At 51.7% G+C, this 19,491-nt stretch overlaps 8 protein-coding genes across 8 annotated transcripts; 1 reads left to right on the top strand and 7 right to left on the bottom strand.

The window, feature by feature from the left end:
- Nucleotides 1-916: 916 nt before the first annotated feature.
- CONPUDRAFT_27187 (uncharacterized protein) lies at nt 917-1,141 on the bottom strand (the record flags this gene model as incomplete). Its single annotated transcript, XM_007773540.1, has 1 exon — nt 917-1,141. A coding segment is annotated over one exon (225 nt), but the record flags the coding sequence as incomplete, so codon positions are not given.
- Nucleotides 1,142-1,258: 117 nt separating this feature from the next.
- CONPUDRAFT_31429 (uncharacterized protein) lies at nt 1,259-1,450 on the bottom strand (the record flags this gene model as incomplete). The annotated part of the gene is made up of 1 exon (XM_007773543.1): nt 1,259-1,450. A coding segment is annotated over one exon (192 nt), but the record flags the coding sequence as incomplete, so codon positions are not given.
- On the bottom strand, nt 1,451-2,952 carry CONPUDRAFT_157082 (uncharacterized protein; the record flags this gene model as incomplete). The annotated part of the gene is made up of 2 exons (XM_007774020.1): nt 1,451-2,287; nt 2,341-2,952. The coding sequence occupies 2 exons, from the start codon at nt 2,950-2,952 to the stop codon at nt 1,451-1,453; spliced, it is 1,449 nt and encodes a 482-aa protein (XP_007772210.1).
- A 1,494-nt stretch (nt 2,953-4,446) lies between these two features.
- Nucleotides 4,447-5,413, bottom strand: CONPUDRAFT_128899 (peptidyl-prolyl cis-trans isomerase). The gene is made up of 6 exons (XM_007774019.1): nt 5,377-5,413; nt 5,258-5,315; nt 5,129-5,195; nt 5,016-5,074; nt 4,911-4,966; nt 4,447-4,856 (listed from the first exon to the last, which is right to left on the bottom strand). The coding sequence occupies exons 1-6, from the start codon at nt 5,377-5,379 to the stop codon at nt 4,764-4,766; spliced, it is 336 nt and encodes a 111-aa protein (XP_007772209.1). The 5' UTR covers nt 5,380-5,413; the 3' UTR covers nt 4,447-4,763.
- A 458-nt stretch (nt 5,414-5,871) lies between these two features.
- On the bottom strand, nt 5,872-8,656 carry CONPUDRAFT_139032 (uncharacterized protein; the record flags this gene model as incomplete). The annotated part of the gene is made up of 12 exons (XM_007774018.1): nt 8,308-8,656; nt 8,141-8,246; nt 8,032-8,087; nt 7,904-7,981; nt 7,789-7,853; nt 7,539-7,678; nt 7,410-7,489; nt 7,278-7,355; nt 6,769-7,229; nt 6,521-6,689; nt 6,368-6,468; nt 5,872-6,298 (listed from the first exon to the last, which is right to left on the bottom strand). Exons 1-12 carry the CDS (start codon nt 8,461-8,463, stop codon nt 5,872-5,874), a joined length of 1,917 nt encoding a protein of 638 aa, XP_007772208.1. The 5' UTR covers nt 8,464-8,656.
- Nucleotides 8,657-9,931: 1,275 nt separating this feature from the next.
- On the bottom strand, nt 9,932-13,227 carry CONPUDRAFT_128894 (alcohol oxidase). Its single transcript, XM_007774017.1, has 21 exons — nt 13,124-13,227; nt 13,027-13,060; nt 12,898-12,977; nt 12,816-12,839; nt 12,640-12,763; nt 12,572-12,594; nt 12,484-12,507; nt 12,323-12,434; nt 12,170-12,272; nt 12,028-12,108; nt 11,757-11,970; nt 11,623-11,702; nt 11,236-11,566; nt 11,096-11,181; nt 10,967-11,042; nt 10,743-10,907; nt 10,569-10,651; nt 10,464-10,487; nt 10,374-10,408; nt 10,201-10,311; nt 9,932-10,121 (listed from the first exon to the last, which is right to left on the bottom strand). The coding sequence occupies exons 1-20, from the start codon at nt 13,173-13,175 to the stop codon at nt 10,272-10,274; spliced, it is 1,791 nt and encodes a 596-aa protein (XP_007772207.1). The 5' UTR covers nt 13,176-13,227; the 3' UTR covers nt 9,932-10,121; nt 10,201-10,271.
- A 596-nt stretch (nt 13,228-13,823) lies between these two features.
- CONPUDRAFT_84194 (beta-tubulin 1) lies at nt 13,824-16,127 on the top strand. The gene is made up of 9 exons (XM_007774016.1): nt 13,824-13,876; nt 14,022-14,055; nt 14,122-14,137; nt 14,197-14,460; nt 14,642-14,722; nt 14,782-15,159; nt 15,215-15,378; nt 15,428-15,712; nt 15,763-16,127. Exons 2-9 carry the CDS (start codon nt 14,023-14,025, stop codon nt 15,877-15,879), a joined length of 1,338 nt encoding a protein of 445 aa, XP_007772206.1. The 5' UTR covers nt 13,824-13,876; nt 14,022; the 3' UTR covers nt 15,880-16,127.
- A 1,492-nt stretch (nt 16,128-17,619) lies between these two features.
- CONPUDRAFT_84193 (uncharacterized protein) lies at nt 17,620-18,104 on the bottom strand. The gene is made up of 2 exons (XM_007774015.1): nt 17,999-18,104; nt 17,620-17,941 (listed from the first exon to the last, which is right to left on the bottom strand). Coding segments are annotated over exons 1-2 (174 nt in total). The 5' UTR covers nt 18,001-18,104; the 3' UTR covers nt 17,620-17,769.
- Between the last annotated feature and the right edge of the window lie 1,387 nt (nt 18,105-19,491).

The raw sequence follows: 19,491 nt of genomic DNA, 5'->3' as shown, positions 1-19,491 counted from the left end.
TGGTGAGCACGCACCAATGTGGCCGGACAATGGTGCTGGGGGCCTGTGTAACCAGCCCGACACGTCCCACTGAGGCCGACGAAATGACGGTGAGCACGCATCAATGTGACCGGAGGCAGTGCTGGGGCCCTGTGTAACCAGCCCGACACACCCCACTAATGCCGGCAGAATAACAGCAGGCCAGCCGCCTCGACAGGCACCAGCTACAGTGGTGAAATCTCTGTGCTGGGGCAGCAGCGGCCGCATGCCGCTGGCCCGACATCTTCGGGCAAAATGACATGCCGCTGGCTCGAGGTCTTCGGGAAATCCTCCTGCATATCCTGTTCCACTACCCTCTGCTGTGTCACCATTACCCTGTGTTGCTGGTGGCTCGCTGTCGCTGAACTCATAGTGGTTGGTCTGTACCCATCGGCGATACGATTTCTGCCAGCTGGGGATACCTGTCCTCATCAGATAGTCGATACCTACTGCAATGACATTGATGGTTTGCTTGTGGGTAGTCCGTCCGGGTGTAGGAATATGGATCCCTGTCTCGCGAATCTTGCGCATAAGCCGGTCAACACTTCTGAATGTGTCAGGTTTGGTGTGAGTTGTCCCTCCCCAGCAAGCACCGAAGAATTTTGTGAATTGAAACTTGAGCGGGCGGAGGACAGGAACGAGGGGTGCGTAGGTGGCTAGCTGGCCCCAATTGCCACGGACACCTTTCCACTGACAGAAAGTCTAGCGGAAATTAGACCAGGAAATAAACTATGTAGAAAGCGAACCTTTATCGCATTAATGAGATGCTCGATGTCCATGTCTCGGCCAGTAGCATGGTTCGGACGTCCAGAAGTATTTATTAGCATAAACTGACGCATAACGTCTCTATGAGAATATCAGGCTGAAAGGCATTGAAAAGAAATATGGCAAAAAACACGTACGCAAACTGCGGAGTCCAGACCTTTTTTAGATTGTGAATGAGGTGAAGCATCTCGGTTACATAGTTATGTCGCTGTGCCCCAGCAAATCCCTCAGTCAGAGTGCCAAGAAAGAGCTCGAGTCGACCAAAATCACCCGAGGAGACGCCCAGAGAGAGCTCGTAGAAGGTCAGCAAGTCACGGTTTAGCAGAACAATGTTTCGAAACGCCTGGTCAACCTGTGGGCCCTCGCCAAGGTTGTGGATCGCCTCGTCAGAGAAATACTTGAGATATATGTGTTCACCAACAGTGAAGAGCTCAGAGGCACCCAATTTCGCTTGTGCAAGCTCTCGAATGGTCATCCCAGTTTCTCTCTCCCAGTAAACGAGTAAATTAGCCTGGAGAACCTGAGTAAACAGCGAAGTCATGAGCTTGTAGTCCGGTTTGTCACTTCCAAGCCGAGAAAGTCTCAAGATGTTGATGCACCATGCCAAGCTGCCAGGATCGCGAATATCGCCTCGGTGAACAGCGACGTTTTGCCAGGCGAGGTTCAGTTAAATGTGAAAAGGACCTGGACTGAGCTGGAACACCTCTAGGCGGTGGAAAGCATTTTCATCGCCGGCTCGTAGCTCCATAGCGCTTCGAACGCGTGCAAGAGTGGACTGATCAGCGTTGAGTGGTATGTTGAGGCCCTCAAAATGACTGGGTGTTATCTTGAGCGTTACAGTGTACGTTGTGTGGGGAAATTCGATGTTTCCGATGGTTGTAGACTCGTCAATTGTTGTCGTTGGCAGTGGGTATTGGTCTGCCTTTTGTCCCGCTGGTAATGGCAAATACGAGCGGTGGCAAAGCTCGTCTGGGTTGCCCAAGTAATCGAACGCGTTTCCGGCCGAGTTTCGAAGGATTTTGACCACATCAATGACAAGGTGGTATGAGATGTCGACCCCTTGAGCTAGAGTTGTTCGAACATCGTTTTTGTACGTGATTAGATCAAGCGAAGCGCGCCGAACGAGATGCTCATGCAGGGAGTAAGCCACCGAGTGCGGAACATCAGGAAGTCGACAAAGAGTGCCCTGAGTGCCTGTTGTTACCTTACCACGAGCCATGTCTCGTTGAGTTGGGTGTTCAGACATTGAGATGTGGACATTATCCCACTGGATCCCGTGAAACCCCAAAGCCACCTGGCGAGCCAGAGCGACACGCTCATCAGAGAGTGCTTGAAACGTTTTTCGAATCGTGGTGTATGCGGGACAAAGGCCGACTGTCGAGAAGATGTTAATCGCGCGAGGGGGGAGACCGAGCCCAAGGAGCATAAGACCAAAGGGATATTGAAACACCATGTTGTTCTGTGATCGAAGGTGGGAGACCTGAGAGATCAGAGCTGTAGCAACCTAGCAAAGCATTAGAATAGAGCCCAGGGCCGACAGAACATAGTCAGATATACCACCTCAGTTCTTGGTGTAAGATCCTCAGTGCGAACTCGCCGGCGCTGGATAATCGATGTAACAAGGTCCCAAGCTACGGGTAGAGACGATTTGATACTCTGAGTGATGTTGCCGAGGTCGAACTCCTGGAGAAACTGAGTGGTAACCGTGAGTGAGGACATACGAAAGAGAGCCGTCTGCATCTCCCGGTCCACCATATCAATAACATAGCCCACAGCCTGCACTTGAAGGATGGCCAGAACCTTTCGCTTCCACCCAGGAAGCACTGAGAGCGAGTTCCAGAGATAGTCGAGGCCTCGACTGTTGAGCAAGCCCGCCCGATAGTCCGATAGATAGTGGCCTGAAGGAGCAGCCAGAGCAATATCTGCTAGTAGCTCAGCAGGGGATGTCCGTGCATCTGCGAGGAGCTTGATTGCGGCTTCGACTTTTGCTTGTTTTGACTGGAGTGCTGGATCGCGTCGTGCAAGCTCGAGAGCAGTGGTGCCAGATACCGAGAGCGCATAGAGGAGGAAGGAGTCCAGTGTGTTTTGAGGATACACCTCTGGCGGGCAGGGCCAATATACCTGAGGCGGGGGATAGAAGACGGGCAGCTGCTCTTCAGCAGCCGCCATTGCAGTCGTTCACGCAGGATGGGATGGTGTAGCAGGTATGTATTCAAAAGTACGTGCAGCAGAACGCGTCTGCTGGGCGCGCCCTTACATCTGACAGGTCGCGCACTTACAAGGTCGCCTCGGCAAAGCGTTGCCGAGGTGACTAATACGTTCTCATACGCTATTTTCAAACTCCGTGGGCACCGTGCCAAAGGCATGTCGAGGTGCACCAGTCTCGCTGACGCGAGAGCCCTTTGGGCTCGGTTCTTTTGGAACGCAGAAGCGCTGACTGGTCACGAGTCTACCATGCTTCAGCTTCAAGGACATGATCGCTCATTCAGAAGATAGACCAATGGTGCGATCTGATGGCATTTTGTGGCGCTGATAATGAACACACCTGGCAGCCTCTGACGGTTCCGAAAACAGTCATCATCGGGTTGCTAGTAGGCTCTAGTAGGCTTGCGAATAGATACGAAGATAAGGTCGATCACTTGAATGATCTGCACGTCTCGAAATTGGATAGATATCTGCGCGGCTACAAATTCAACATGCGTACGAAAATGTACACGAAGTCAGTATTAATGGCATCTGCATATTCACCAAACTATACTGTCCTCCACTCGTTAACCAGCCGAAGGCATAGATATAGTCTCCCGTAGGCAGAACTTTATAGTTGTTGGAAGATAGTCGTTCCCCAGTATAAAGCCCCATAGGCGCGCGAAGTCTCGGCGCTATCATGCTTTGCTTATGCTCATGGACTATCTAAAGCTTGTTCTCTATCAAGGAGCATCTGAGTGACACTGTGAGCCCGGGTTATAGAACTGAGAGAAAGATGTTGAAAGATGTCATGTCTTATCCGCGGATGACACAATATGAGACGAGTGTGCACCGGAACTTCTATCGTCTTTGTTTCGGGGGAAATTCAGAAAAGGGTCGACCCCAAATCAGAACGAGTCCGAGTCTCCAGCCTCGTGCAAGTGACCACCATGCACGAGTTCGGTGGCAATTCCATGATTTGGCATCGACAGCGCCTAGATCAATCGCTGCATGCAGCCTTTGTTCTTGCCTTTCTTCCTCGCTTTAGCTTCTTACCGTTCGCTAGCAGTATCTAGAAGTTCTTCTCTCAGGATCGGACCACTTTCTTCATCGCAGATGTCATCCGCCACCCCTGCAAACTCTAATTCTAATCCGTCCGTCCTCGACCAGCTCGGAGCGCTCAAAGTTCTTCTTGAAACAAGCAACGCGGAATTTGCCGCAGGGGCGCGTACATGCCACGAGCATTCCGTCCAAGGAAAACAAAAATCGGACGAGTGTATGAGCAAGTTGGACGAGCTACGTGATAGAGTGCGATATCTGGACAGAAGTCTAGAACACGATCGCCAGGTCAAGGAAGAAGCGCGTGCGCAGCAAGGTGTGCCCCAAATCACCGGCTGTCCGGCGAGTGTCGTGCTAAGTGAACCACACGCTAGCACATGACATAAACACTTTGATGGAAGCGATCCCGTACCATCACCAGGAAGCAAGCGATACCATCGCGTCTTGGATTGAAGGTACATTTTACACGAGATTTACAACCAGTCACAGTGTTGATTGATACGTGCGCGATATCCGACAAAAACAGAGCTCCATGCCGCGGACCACGAGCAGCACCAAGAAGCTCTCAACGAAACTAAACGAGACAACGCAGCACTCCATGAAGAATCGCGCCACTAGAAAATCGTAATGCAATGCCAAATCGTGCAAGTGTATGCTCATTGAAGGCTGAATGAAGTAATCATACAGGTCATCACAAGAAAGTACCGAAACCGAAGTAAAGCCAGTCCCAAGAAGAATTAATGCCGAGGGTTGATCCTGAGGAGCTCGACCTCGAACTTGAGAGTAGAGTTAGGAGGAATCACCGGAGGGAAGCCACGAGGGCCATATGCCTGGACGACGCGTTAAACTACAGAGTAAGAGTGCAGTCGAGTGATGCAACTTACAAAGTCGGGGCTAGCCGTGAGGACAGCCTTCTCACCAAGAGACAGTTGCGGGACACCTTTGCGTACGATAAGCATCGAGGCCGTGGTAGCGCATCGGAAACTTACCCTCGTCCCACCCCTTTATCACCCTACCCACACCGATCTCCGTCTCGAACGGTTTGTTCCTTGAGGACATTGCATCATTGGGCTGAGATGCATGCGATATAGTAGATGCTCACCGATCTCTGCTAGAGTCAAACTTGGTGCCATCCAAGAGGGTACCGACGTAGTGAATGGTGACGGTATCTGCAACGATAACGGCCAGATATGAGAACAAAGCAAGACGTCGCGTGCGGAGCGGTACGTACCCCCTGTCTTGGGATAGGTCTGGCCATCACCCGGAGTAATACGCTCGATTTCAACGCCCTGGAAGGATATATAGATGAGAACACGGCGTGCACGACGCGCAGGACGGCGAGGAGCTCACCATGTCTTGAGTTAACTAGCAAGGAATGAAACGGAGGGGTGAGGGACGGAGGTTGGAACACTGCGCTATCACTTATAGTGGCTCGGAAGCGGAGTGCGGATCTTGATCCGAATCTGGCATCATCCAGCCCCTCAGATCGGGCAGTCACAACTTGCCAGAGGACGGCCGGGATTGTGCTGAAGTTTATGTTATCGATGTCGATAGGCCACTCTCTCCAGCGGCATTGTGCGCAACGGAGCCAACAGCGCTCTGATGAACCCCTCTCTCGGCCAAACATAGCCCAAAATCGTAGTGTGAATCGATGCTATTAATTGCTCAAGTCCCTGATAAGATATAACAGAATGTAAGTGCGATCGCCAAAATGCAAAACTCAAGTTTGATCGAACAAAAGAAACGAGCCAATGGAGCGAAGTGGAATGGAGAATGGTACAGCAGAAACGCCTCAGAAACGCCTTCCCGTCCGCGGACTACCTACAACGCGTTATGGGAGACTAATCAGGTCGCCTCTTGTGCTTTTCTGAACGACCCGTACATCGGCGAAGTCGAAGGCGTCAACCCAATTCCCATCTCGCCGGACATCGGCGGGCTATGACGCCCGAGAAGCGTGATGCCCTCGGGGATCTGGCCGTGGAGTTGATAGTCAAGGGCTATATCGCTCTCGACGGCCACTATTGCTCCTGTCCTGTCATCGATCCCGAATCGTAGGCCAGTGAGTTTCTCCTCCATCCGCTTTTCGTCGTCATATGGAACGAGGAGTTCGCCGAAGCCAGACCGAGAAGTCAGCGCCGCGGTGGCGGCAATCGAACCCGGAGGTGCGGTGAGGTGGAGCTGGCTTCGAGCACGTGCATGCATCCAGTGCAGCCATAAGCCAATAAACCCAATCGCGAGAAGGAACGCGACAAGCGTGTGGGAGGCGAACGATCTGGGCGCGCAAGGTTCACCAATTAGTTGTCAAGAGGCGATCTCCGAGAGAATCAGCTCGCGGGCTTACTCGATAAAGAGTCGAGAGACGAATGAAGTGAGCTGCCCGGGCACAGTAGTCGGTTCTTTGATGAAGTAGGTTGCTTTCGCCGCCAACGCGAGGTGCTGAGTCTATTCGAGGGTTAAAAGCTTGCTTGTCTAAACTTGACGTGAGAAAACCCACGTATATGCCTGTCGTGACGTTGGCAAAACCACCGTTCGCGCCTTGGAACAGAGACACGACGCCATCGTTCAGCTGGATTCCATACCGAAAGACTGTACCGGGGATTCCAGTGCCAATGGATGTTGCACGGGCGTTCACGATAGCATCATCGCTCGGATCAAACACCACCCTGAGACAATCGATGTTAGCGCAATTCAGTCTGCGGATGGTGGATGGAGTGGAGAGTCTTATCGAGGCAACAGACATACCCGTTCCATGGTCGCCCATACAGTGGTGCTCCAGTCACGTTATCGGAGCCCGAGTACGGACTCAGTATCTGAACAGATTGGAGAGATCCATCGTTTAGATCTCGTACGGCCTGAATGTTGTGAAACTCCATCGTAGGGTGACAAAACACGGCAGCGGTGAGTGGGCTAGGCTGGTATGGGTAATACCACCAGAACATGATGGGCTGGAAGTTGATGTCCAATGCTTCGCCTGAAGACACGCACGCCGAGGCGTTTACGCTACCATACTGGTTCGAAGCATTCGAAGCATTGAAAGAGACTGCGGTCGGGCCGGAGCAGCCGTCCATTGACGCCGTCAAGGTTGACAATCCAGACGAAGGAGAATCAAGGGACACGCTTGTTGCAGGCATGCAATTGACCGAGGTTTCCACGCCAGTCGTATTCACGGTCAAAGTAGCGTTGATGACTTCATAGGAAGACCACTGTACAAACTCAGATAAAACAATCATGCTAATCACGAATAAACCTACCGCGAACTCTGCAGCTGTCCAACCCCCGTGGACAAACGGAGGATCTGTGAGATTGTTGTACACGGCAGCATCTGCGTACTAGGTGAGATGTCAGACATTGACCATGACGATACTCCACCCTTGAGGACTCACCCCAGACGATGAAACATAAGCGTATAGCTGAGGTAAATCCCACAACAATCCAATCTGACGTATGCTCGTCGCATTGACGGCTAAAATGTATGTCAGCATGACGGCCATCATTGTGTATGGTTTACTCACGAACGCTGTGGGGCACCTGTTTTACGGTGAAGACGGATCCCGCGAGCGGCTGAAGGAAAACAACGATGGAGCTCAGAAGGGTGGACGCGTAGATGAGCCAATGCCGGTGCTTGAAAGCCGTCCATAGAATCATCAGCCGGCTGTAAGGAGTGAAAATCAGCATGTGTGTAGCCGTTCATCAGAGGAAGCCCGACTTGAGAGAAACCTGATGATATATTGGTTATTATTGACGATAAACTCGCGAAGGAACCTCACATAGTCCAGCAGTATGCTGTTAGTAGCGGACGCATTTCCTCCAGATAGGATGATGTAAGGCTTGTTCGTGATCAACACATGTTGAACACGATGCTGTGAGGCGAACTTACCTGGTACCACCTCACCATCGAGTCTGCCACTGTCCAATAAAATGCAAGGGGAGCCACCAAGAGTGTCGGAAAAAAGGACTGGTTTGAGATATTAGTTTCGTGTTAGCCGATAGGGACTGCGTACTCACAGAGAGGAACTGGGTGGATGCAAACTTGAATGGGTTGTTTGGAGGCACGTAGAAACCTATCAAATTTGTGAAGACGACGGTTTAGAAGATGCAGAGAATCCTGCATTACCATTGTCTCTATTGGAAAAGTAAAGCATAATCTCCAGCGTAACGGCTAGGGCAAACATCACGCCAGTAACGCCTCCAACCACCCATAGGTTAATGATCCAAGGTTCCTATAGGAGCAAGACGAATTATGAAGAACGGTTCGCAGGAGACAAAACTGTAAGCACATACATAGCGTTTCGGCCGGATTGCTTCTTCCCCAGGCGTCGGTATTTGATGGATTGAATGGCGGAAACGTGCGGAGTACGGCGGAGAGTAGGGAGAGTACTGCGGGGAAGACAGGGGCGCAGTCCCCTTCGGCTCCAAAAACTTCAATTTCTGCGGCATGTTGGGCCTTGAAGTGTACGCTTTGCTGCCCCTCCAAAAGATGAAAAGCGAGCAGGACGAGTTTGGAGGTGCTGAAGTTAAATACCGCACAGTAGCCAAAAACAAGCGCCCAGTGGCTGCAGGGATTGACAGGAGACAGCCTAACACCGTGCCCGCGCCTGACAGTGACACCGCCTCGTGACATGCTGATCGTCGATGTTTGTCAGGACGATTCAAGGACGGGGGCTAAAGCGATGCGATCGCATCATCGCGGGCGCGTACCGCCCGGCAGTGAAGGGCCTGAATGTGATTCTGAGTCCAACGTCATGCATGCTCGGAGCTGAGCGATGTTAAGTGTGAGCGCATAGAGCCCATGACCAGATAGATAACCTCTTGAAAAGAACGACAGTGTCTTGCAGGCACAGCCATTAGCACGTCCAAGGCGTTGAGTCCGTGGTCAGAGCGTGGACAGAAGTCAAACGCGACAGAACAGAAATCTTTTTTCGTCGAGACCAAAGCGGTCACGTGCCAGGTCTCTCCGGGTGAAACGAAGTGGGGACGGGCAAAGCCCGCGAAGCGGGCGTGCCCGTCGCTTAGACCAAGCTACCTTATTTGGAGACATTAAGGTGACCCAGCCCCTGTCGCTGAGAGATGGGGCTAAATGTTGAGTGCCATCGAATGAGGGCGTAATTTAAAAAAGTAGTCACTGAGACTTGTGGCCAGTCGACCAAATATATCAGATCTCAATTTTTGAAGCAGTAGAATGTGCCGATGGAAAGTTTTAGGGAATGCGAAATTTATCGACTTTTGGCGGAAGATTTGCCATTCGAAGGCAATATAAAGTCTACTATGTCTTTTTTTGAGAATATAATCTCTGAGAACTGTACACATGCATCATAGCTATGCATTAAGTGTCTCTAGAACATTATAGCGTATGTTGTGCAGGAGGAGTTATGATTTCTTTGGACTGTGTTTGACTGTGTCACTCGGGATGGTTCCTATACGCCCGATAAGGCAACTTGAGACTAAGCGAGCCGTATGCTCTGGGAGCGGGCTTCGCCCGCCCCCAAACGAAGTGCGGCGGAGGACTGGCGGAGGGCTCAAATTCAGTTCAATTTTACTCAATCAGTTTTAATGAAACGCGCATAGCCTCACACCGTGACAATCGGGGCCAAATCACTCATCATTTGAGTGATGTCGAGTTTTAAGCTTGCAAATGCCGATCATACTGTCGTGTAACATTCTCAATGCAACGTCGGTGTTCTGCATTAGGGCGTTGCATTGGGATATCATACACGTTCACACTACAGGCAAAGCGCTTCATTCTCATGTCGAAAACCCACAAGAAAATGAACTGGAATGGAATCATTTTCTTGTAGATTTCCGCAGGACAGAAAAGTTAATATTTTCTGAGACGCCGAGTGTCCTAAAATGGCAAGTTGGTGTCAGATTTCAGTCTCCGCACCGGCAGACTTTCTATAAATGGAAGGGGATCTGATTTCCGCCGCCTGAAAATCGGCTAGAACATGAAAACTATTTAACGTCTTTTCGACAAGGGAAAATATTGCTGGAAATGATTCCATTCCAGGTCATTTTCTTGTTGATTTTAGGCACTAGAATGAGGCGGTTTGCCTGTAGTGTCATGTTCACATAGACCATGCATATCTACAGGGCCGTACCTGGCATGCACATTGCATGGAGCCATGGACCATGAGGTGATAAGAGCTTTGGTGATGCTATGAAATTCAGCAGACGCACACCGGCGGTACACATACAAGCTGACAACAAGCGATACAAAAGCCCCCCTCAAGACAAGCGCACATATTCTGTTAACGACCGGTGATAAAGTCTGCAGCGCGGTGTGCTAGGCTAGAGTTTGTTGTTAGCACACAGCCGAGCGCCCGAGCATCGTCGTCTATCATCGGACTTACCCGTACAAGGTAGCTTGGGGATGCGTTCCAAGCGCCTGTAGATAATATGAGACCGGGAATCACGGCCCCGGAGATAAATAGAAAACTCACAGTCGGGAACATACTTGCGTCGGCCTAAATTTAGCACAGAATCAATAAATGTGCGATGGGCAGTAGGGTGCCATGGCTCCAAGGCCGAACTGGGGGAAAACTCACCACTCGAAGATTGGATGTTCCATAGACCTTGAGTTCGTCGTCTAAAACTCCTTGTGCACCACGGGGCAGCATAGCCGCCGACCCTGGGGTGAGGTTAGGTGAGGCAAGGTAATGGCGCTCAGGCACCGGACCAAGGAGTTGATTCGTGATGGGAAGTGGTCTCTATGAACGTACCAGCAGGGTGTAGGGCACAGCGCACGGTCTTCTTGACGTACTCCACGAGTTGCTCGTCCGTAGAAGTCGGAGACGGGACCAGGAACTCCTCGACGAGGTCGCCGAACTTTCCGGTCGATGCGATCTTCATTGCGAACTTGATTGCCTCTACGAGTATGATCGTGTCTGTAAGAATGGGAATGGTTAGTGGAGGGTGAGTAATGGAGCGTGCGCCCCGGCGTTACCTATGTCAGCAGGCGACGTGAGGGTGTTGGGCTCAATTTCGGGCGGGTCTTCGATGTTCGCGGACTTGGCGTGAACCTATAGAATAATGAGCCCTGCAGCCGGGGATGCTCAAAGGGTGTCCGCCTCACGTAGCCACGGCTCCAAGGACGCTGGATGAACAACGCCATAGTAAAATGACGGCTCTTCTCCTTTTTACACCCCTCGTGCATCCAAGCTAATTTCCCATTTCCAATGAGCACCAGATGATGGTTGGGGGATAGAGACGTACCAGGAGAGAACGCAATCTCGATCTGGCCAATCTCATCGCGCACGAGGAACTCGCGCTGGAGGTCGTACCACGGCTTGTACGGCGAGCTCTGGATCTCCGGTGCTTGCAACGCCTCGTCTAGAGAAGCGAGGAGCCGAGTGAACGTCGCCTCTGGGATGAACTGCCGCGCGGAGGCGAAGCAGAAAGTGCCGAAGAGCGTCGAGAACATGCCCGTCTTTGTCTTGTGGTACTTGTCAAGCTCGGCTTTGGCGAATTCGGGGTTGAAAAGCGCTTCGGGCGAGATGTGATCTGCGCTTTTGAGTTCGCCGTGAACGGTGAGTGAGTAGTGTTCCTGGTGTTCGTTCACGTTAGGGTGATCAGCACAGGTAATGGAGAATTGATGTTCACCTGGAAGTTCTCGCCCACACCCGGCAAGTCGACATGTACAGGGATGCCGAGCTCGCGCAGTAATTTAGGATTGCCAATACCTATTTCAGTATCGCTTAGAAGTTACGTTGCAAGTTTGCGGGAGAGAGACAGACCTGAAAGTTCCAGAAGCTGAGGAGTCTGCAGTGCGCCTGCTGATAAAACGACTTCGCGAGAAACATTGACGGTGTACTTTTGGCCGCCGACGGAATACTTGACGCCAATTGCTCGTACGTCGACGCCCTCTCCGTCGCTCAAGAGCACTCGATGGGCACGCGCTCCCGTCAGGACCGTTATATTGGTTTGATGGGATACCTTCTCGTAATATGCCTACGGGGGACCAATATCAGACGTTGGCTCAGAACAAATCGAACATATGAGACGTACATTGGGGCTCCAGCTCCGCTCCTTTGTAATTGGATCGATGGAACCCGTTGCACTCCATACGCCGATGTTGTTACCAGAGGACTGTCGAGACGTTAGCAACGCATGGCCATGTGCAAGTCCGCCCTACCAATACTGTACGTACGTCTGACTTGTTGGTAGGTATGCCAAGCTCGTTCAGCGTGCTCACGTATGGGTGAACGAGATCCGAGTGTTCCGGAAAAGCGAACGTTTTGATATATCCGTCCCTAAGTTGGATGTGGATTAGGTCGCTCCAAGCACTCGGAAGGCTACCTACTTCCCGTGGCTCTCTGCGACTGCATCTGCATGATGTGCCGCAGCGCTCTGCGTCGGTGGCGTCCACACCTCGGAGGCATCAATGGCTGAACGCATGGCATTCCACCCCCAGCCTGTGAAGAGAAGTCAGTAACATGGCTTCCAAATAGTCCAAACCCGTACCTTTCACTCCCAGCTTCTCCCAGCCTGAAGGATGGTGTCCTTAAATATCCACGAGCATCCACGAGTAGAAAGTCTTCGGAGAACATACCATCGTACTCTACACGAGACCCTCTGCCAACATAAGTTGTCATTTTTAGGGAGGTGTTGAGTATTTACCTCGTAAAGATCATGAAATGCAAACCGCCGGATCCACCTAGCATCTTTCCTCTATGAATAGCCATCTCACGATTGTCGGCATTCTTCTGCGGGGTTGTCTTTAGTGCCCAGTCGTACTCGGGATCTGAACGCATCGGTGTTACTCTGAGACTTCCGCAGCTCTTGCAGACACTTACCACCGAGCCTTCTCGCAACCATGCCTGACGTTTGGCATACAAAATGAAGCAAGGTATAACGCGGTTCAGACTGACAACTTACCAGGTATCGTTATAGTTTCGTCATCTTTCTTAGAACCAGCTTCGATAACACCGACGGAGACAGCGGTATCACGAGCCAACCTAGAGCTATCATGAGTCGCATGAGGGTTAATGAAGGAGGTCCTCGGACAGGGTTGCAAGTGCCAGGCCAACGAGGCCTCCGCCTGTCGGAAATGACCGTGTCAGCTTCCGCGAAGCTGATCAGGAAGCGCCGGATCGGAACGTACCGACGACGATGTAGTCAAAGGTCTTCTTTGCGAACTCTTCGGCGCTCTCCATGACTTGGTCAACGATATCAGATGGTCACGATAAAGGATTGGTGCTAAAGATCTGCTGGATGGGCGTCCAAGGCAACGGCAGCCACTGCCGCTTACCCGCCGTAAATGTGGGGTTCGGCCCGTTCGGGCACATCAGGTCATTTAGTGAATCGTGTAAAGCTGCCGACTCGGGTGTGCTAGATTAATGGACTCAAGCGCGGCTCTCCTCCAGGACGACGATCTCCACGAGCATGAACAGCTCACTCATTCATGCGCCTCCAAGCTGAGAGCGTATAAATCTGGGGGACTGCAAAAATATAGACTTCACGGATAAACGATTAAGCCTAGTCATTGTCGTCCCGTTCAGGGTTTACTCAACATGCCGGTTCCGAAATGAAGTCGGGCGTCTCAGAGTCAAAGTTGGTCAGACGGAGGGCCTACTGACTGGAACAGCGAGGAGCAGCAGCACGTTGACTCGCTCGTTAGCAGAAAGAGGTGATGGCGGGGCCGAGACTTGTGATAACGGACGGCGTTGCGTCTGGAAAAGCGCATCAAAAACATGGCATTGGCAATGTGGCACAAACACGCTGCAGCCACCTGTTCAAACTCCGCCTTAAATTGTCGTACACCCTCAACCCGATTTCCAAGTCCTCGTTTTTGCCTGCACCAACCTTCGTGTCACTGACCGGCTTTCTTCAACTGCTCTCTCCCTCAACTCTCTATGTACGTGTCGCTTGTTCCCTTCATCCCTACATCCTCAGACCCCGCGCGTTTCCTGCCACTCGATCCATCGACGCGCGCGGGCTCCACTTTTTCGCGCTCTGGTTACGACTTTTTGGGGTTCGCGTTTTCTGACGCTCTCTTGCAGCATGCGTGAAATCGTTCATCTCCAGACCGGCCAGGTATGCATATATCTTCCTTTCCAACGTCGACACCTCACTGAGCCCGTATTTTGATCGCTTCAACAGTGCGGTAACCAGATTGGTACGCTTCGACGTGTTCGCATTCCCAATCCGTTGAATCCTCAACCATCCACTTTTTAGGCGCCAAGTTCTGGGAGGTCGTGTCTGACGAGCATGGTATCGAGAAGGATGGTCTCTACAAGGGCACCAACGACATGCAGTTGGAGCGTATCTCGGTATACTACAACGAGGTTGGCTCAAACAAGTACGTTCCCCGCGCCGTCTTGGTCGATCTCGAGCCGGGTACCATGGACTCCGTCCGCTCTGGTCCCCTTGGTGGTCTCTTCCGTCCCGACAACTTCGTCTTTGGGCAGAGTGGTGCTGGTAACAACTGGGCCAAAGGACGTGAGTATCCCATTCCTTTCTCTTTTCATCTAGATCTATCGCCCCTTAGTACGCGATCGTCGCGCGTGATGTAAACGTGTTTATGGAAATTTTCCCGGCAACGTGTTTGGATCGCCCCCGCATCGCCTGATTTGGGCATTTGATGGACTTTTCGCTGACCTTGTCTTTTTTATCCGTCTAGACTACACGGAGGGTGCGGAGTTGGTCGACGCTGTCCTCGATGTCGTGCGCAAGGAGGCTGAGGGTACCGACTGTCTCCAGGGTACGCCTATTTTCCCGCTCTTCAAAATTTCGCCTCCTTCTGATAATTAAAACCCATAGGCTTCCAGATCACCCACTCGCTCGGTGGTGGTACTGGTGCCGGTATGGGTACTCTCTTGATCTCGAAGATCCGCGAGGAGTACCCTGACCGGATGATGTGCACGTACTCCGTCGTCCCCTCCCCCAAGGTGTCGGACACCGTCGTCGAACCCTACAACGCGACGCTCTCCGTCCACCAGCTGGTTGAGAATTCCGATGAGACCTTCTGTATCGATAACGAGGCCCTCTACGACATTTGCTTCCGTACCCTCAAGCTCTCTACCCCCACCTACGGCGATCTCAATCACCTCGTCTCCTTTGTCATGTCCGGCATCACTACCTGTTTGCGTTTCCCTGGTCAGCTTAACTCTGACCTTCGTAAGCTCGCCGTCAACATGGGTATGTTTCATATTCTCTTGAGAAGCACCTGCATTCTCACAAGTTCTGTCGTTAGTTCCTTTCCCTCGTCTCCACTTCTTCATGACCGGTTTCGCTCCCCTCACTGCTCGTGGCAGCCAGCAATACCGTGCCGTCACCGTCCCTGAGCTCACTCAGCAGATGTTCGACGCCAAGAACATGATGGCTGCTTCTGACCCCAGGCACGGTCGCTACCTCACTGTAAGCACCTTCGTATCATGATGGTCGAACTGTCGCTGAGTCTTTGTAGGTTGCTGCAGTGTTCCGTGGCAAGGTCTCGATGAAGGAGGTTGAGGAGCAGATGCAGAACGTTCAGAACAAGAACTCTGCGTACTTCGTCGAGTGGATTCCCAACAACGTCCTCTCCGCTCAGTGTGACATTCCTCCTCGTGGCGTTAAGATGGCCGTCACCTTCTTGGGTAACTCGACCGCCATCCAGGAGCTCTTCAAGCGTGTCTCCGACCAGTTCACGGCCATGTTCAAGCGCAAGGCCTTCCTTCATTGGTACACCCAGGAGGGTATGGACGAGATGGAGGTTTGTACTACACCCTCTACGTCCAGACGGTTGCTCATCGTTCTGTTCAGTTCACGGAAGCCGAGTCCAACATGCAGGATCTCGTGGCCGAATACCAGCAATACCAGGATGCGACCATCGAGGAGGAGGGCGAGTACGAGGAGGAGGTCCCTCCCGAAGAAGAGTAGATGCAAAACATCCTTGTCACTTTGGACGCCATTTCTTTCCCTCACGTTCGCTCTTATCAAGCTTAGGTTCTCTTCTATTGGTGTCCTTTCTGTTTGTTAATCCTTCCGTCTTCACGTCGTCACGCCCTTATCCTATATACTTAGCATTGAGTTGTGATCCATTCTCTCATGTCATCCAATCTTTTCTTTTTCTCTCCGCTGCAAAGTAGGGAGGAGGAATACATCTCATCGGGAAACACATTATACCCTAACTTTTGATTGGTTCTCGTTGGCTTCAATACTGGTGCTCGTTTGAGGAGCTGCAATGATCGTGATTAGTCGGGAGGACTGTCCCGGTTCTTCCGACATCTCTTCGGCGCTGCACCGCCGGGCTCAAATGACGCAAACATTCACCCAGTGTCATTCCATGCTCATTTGACTGGCACTTCAAAGGTAGAACGCACACCTCATGAGGAAGAGTGGAACATACGCAAGAACATACGTCAAGCTCATGCTCAAGTGGTGATCAAGTCCGCAGCAGCGCTATTTTTGCGCGCGTCATGGCTTGTTCCTGACAATGAGTGGATACTCGATATAAGCGTCCATCATCCATTGCTTGCGAGCACTCCTACCCCACGTACGTCATACCGGGGTAACAATGGTATAAGAACAACGGGGAGCAGTATCGACTCACCTTGCACATAAGCTATCATCATATTCAAGTTCGGCGATGGGGTGAGTCCTGTGTGTTACTTTGCAAGGTGAGGTTCAATAACTGACAGGAATTGTGCGTTTTCAGGATCATATTTTCATGTATAGCAGGTACGTGACCGCTCCTTCTGCTAGACGCTTGTCACTTCTCCAATTGCCTGGCGTTCGGTTTGTGCGGGACTTTGGTTGACGTTGACTCCGGCGTGTTACAGGTATATTCGCATGTATCGGCGAGGCGATTATGGCTGTCGTTGCGGCGATCGCGGGATGTATTGAGTGTATCGTTGCCGGTATGTCTTTTCCCTGTCATCATAGTTCTCGGGACGATGGGAACGCTGATGGTTGTGTGTGTATGTAGCGGTCGCGGGGTTCTTCGCGGGACTTGTCAACTGTATTACGGGGACACTGTGTTGTTGGTGAGTCCCTTTTCCCTGTCTGCGGAGTGCGACTTGGTGAGCAGTGGTGCTGATGTGTGGGTTTGCAGTTGCGCGTAAGCGGGGGCTCCGGGATGAGCTTGTATGAATGATAAAGAGTCAAGATCCCGGAGCCCAGAACCGAATTTGCGCGGTGAACGCGTTTACGAATCACGATTTCGAGGATGATTAAGATTATGATGTGGAAGGCGAATATACTCTATTGTACGCTATATTACGTTGACACGCTGAATACCTCATCATGCTATGGAGGTTTCTCTCGTTAGACCTTGCGTGATTGGTGTTAGCGTTAGTGCCTCAGAGCTTGCTTCTTAGTACTTCGTGGGTAGGTCTGAATTGCAGCACGCTTGCCGATGCAGGAAGCCGGTGCATGCGAACACTCAACCTGAGCGCTTCTTTAGCTCCTACATCTGATCCTACTAGTTATAGTATGGCGTTGTGAGAAGGTATCAAAGCCAAATGATGCAGGTGACATTTATCACTGGTTATATCCCTCTGTCCGTGTCGCAGTTGTCGATGCCGCATATTGATGCGCGATACACAGGCTACTTCTACTTCTACAATATCTACTTCTCAAACAACCAAGGACGGTCAAGTAAGGCGCCCACCCTAGAGAATTGCACGCCTCAAGCCTCAAGGCAACGTGCGACATACCATTGATACCAAGGACATGCGTCGAGTCCATGTGATGCGCAAATATAGTCCCGCAGCAGCGTTATCAATAATATAGTGCGTTTTGTGTCTTATCGCCGCGAGTCGAACTTACTTATCGCGCTCGATCCTTGTGAGGGTACCCGCACCCCACGCACATTGCACGCACATGACGTTGGCGTAGCGTCATGCGACTACGGGGTGTGTTGGGGATATATAGTAACATCGGCGGACCTGCGGTGTACTGGCTCAACCTTGCACATAGGTTATCAGCGTGCCCTCTCAGCCTGCGATGGGGTAAGTTCAGTCGGACATGCTCTTTGATCATAGAGCGGATGATTAACATAGCGAAATGGTGTTTGTAGGATCATATTCTCGTGTATAGCGGGTAAGTGTTCCCATCTTCCCCCATCTTGCTTCACGTTACGCGCCTGTGCACGGGCGTGCGGCGTTTGAAGTTTGACTAGAGCTGACACCAGCGGACGCCGTTGTGACAGGTGCGTTTGCGTGCATTGGCGAGGCGATTATGGCTGTGGTGTCGGCGATTGCGGGGTGCATTGAGTGCATCGTGGCTGGTGCGTTTCGTTCTCGTGTTCCTTCAGTTTCGGGGTATTGATAAGGACGGCACACTTAGCTATAACGGACTTCTTCGTTGGCCTATTTGATTGTATTGCAGGGACGTTGTGTTGTTGGTGGGTTCTTTTCTCTGTGAAGTGCAGTTCGGAGTCGATGATGCTAATGCGAATGTGCTTTGTAGTTGTCCGTGAACGGGGGCTCCGGGATGAGCCTGTACGTACGTGCTACGTGCATACAGTGCCAAGATCCCGGAGCCTAGATGCGAAGGTCACCAGTTGGGCGCGTTCACGAGTTACGATCGCGAGGACTCAAGCTCTTATGATGCGGAAGGAGAGGAAGGAGGACTGTACGGTAATTTGTTGTACGCTGCTGTGTTAATACCCCTGAGTACCCACTCAATGCATGAATGTTCCTATCAACTGATCTTTCTTGCGTCGGATCGCCGTTGGAGCGTTGGACTACCATTGGGACGGTTGGTATCCGTTGGATCGTTCGATTACCGTTGGAACCGCTGGGATGACGTTAGATGTCAAGCTTCGATTTCGCAACGCTGAGTACTCCGCGGGTGAGTTTGACTCGCTTATCAATGCCAGAAGCCGGTTGATGCGAGCGGTCAGTCTTCTTCGTGCAGCTGTTCGACACGTTGTCGCTGCGCAGAGAACGATCTGAGCCGGCACTCAGTGTTCATCACCAGCCCGTTGTATTGATCTTCGTACCGGTATACGCAGACAAACAGAATAAGCGCGATTGCCGGGCTACGGCATTCCCGTGCACGTTGCGTCGTGGGCGAAACCCATGTCCCGGCCAAGTCCCGGTAGGTGAGGGTAGAGCGTCGTATTTGGGTGTGCCCATGGTACGAGTACTATAAGTAAAGGCGTGCATTGTCGTCTTACTCTCAACTTGAAACAAGTCCACACGTACCTGGCGTACTCTGTAGACGATGGGGTGAGTCTCTCGTTATTACGATTTCCGCTTGCGAGAGGGGATTGTCGCTGACAGGTGTTTGCTGTTCGTAGCGTTATATTCTCGTGTTTGGCGGGTATGTGAACAGGCTTCTGTCTGTTCCTATCAGACGACCGTCCAAGTCTCCTGATCCTCTTCTCGCCTGGCGTGCGGCTGGGGCTGGGCTTCTTGCTGACGTTGATTCTGAACACGGACGAGTGAAATCTGACTGACCATTGATGTACGTTACAGGTACATTTGCGTGCATCGGGGACGCGCTTGCCATCGTTGTCTCGGCGGTCGCGGGCGTCCTCGAGTG

Source organism: Coniophora puteana (assembly GCF_000271625.1).
Source record: "Coniophora puteana RWD-64-598 SS2 unplaced genomic scaffold CONPUscaffold_11, whole genome shotgun sequence".
Classification (NCBI taxonomy): Eukaryota; Fungi; Basidiomycota; class Agaricomycetes; order Boletales; family Coniophoraceae; genus Coniophora; species Coniophora puteana.
The sequence above is the reverse complement of the archived record's forward strand: the minus strand, read 5'-3'. Positions and strand labels throughout refer to the sequence as shown.

Excerpts from the sequence above, each read along its gene's own strand:
- CONPUDRAFT_84194 (XM_007774016.1), top strand. The coding sequence starts at position 14,023 with ATGCGTGAAATCGTTCATCTCCAGACCGGCCAG. Across the intron at positions 14,461-14,641 it reads TAACAACTGGGCCAAAGGAC|ACTACACGGAGGGTGCGGAG; the intron begins GTGAGTATCCCA and ends TTATCCGTCTAG. Across the intron at positions 15,713-15,762 it reads AGGGTATGGACGAGATGGAG|TTCACGGAAGCCGAGTCCAA; the intron begins GTTTGTACTACA and ends CGTTCTGTTCAG.
- CONPUDRAFT_128899 (XM_007774019.1), bottom strand. Across the intron at positions 5,196-5,257 it reads GACCTATCCCAAGACAGGGG|ATACCGTCACCATTCACTAC; the intron begins GTACGTACCGCT and ends TTATCGTTGCAG. Across the intron at positions 4,857-4,910 it reads TCACGGCTAGCCCCGACTTT|GCATATGGCCCTCGTGGCTT; the intron begins GTAAGTTGCATC and ends CGCGTCGTCCAG.
- CONPUDRAFT_128894 (XM_007774017.1), bottom strand. The coding sequence starts at position 13,175 with ATGGAGAGCGCCGAAGAGTTCGCAAAGAAGACCTTTGACTACATCGTC. Across the intron at positions 12,595-12,639 it reads CATTTCATGATCTTTACGAG|AGGGTCTCGTGTAGAGTACG; the intron begins GTAAATACTCAA and ends TTATGTTGGCAG. Across the intron at positions 12,109-12,169 it reads TACCTACCAACAAGTCAGAC|TCCTCTGGTAACAACATCGG; the intron begins GTACGTACAGTA and ends ACGTCTCGACAG.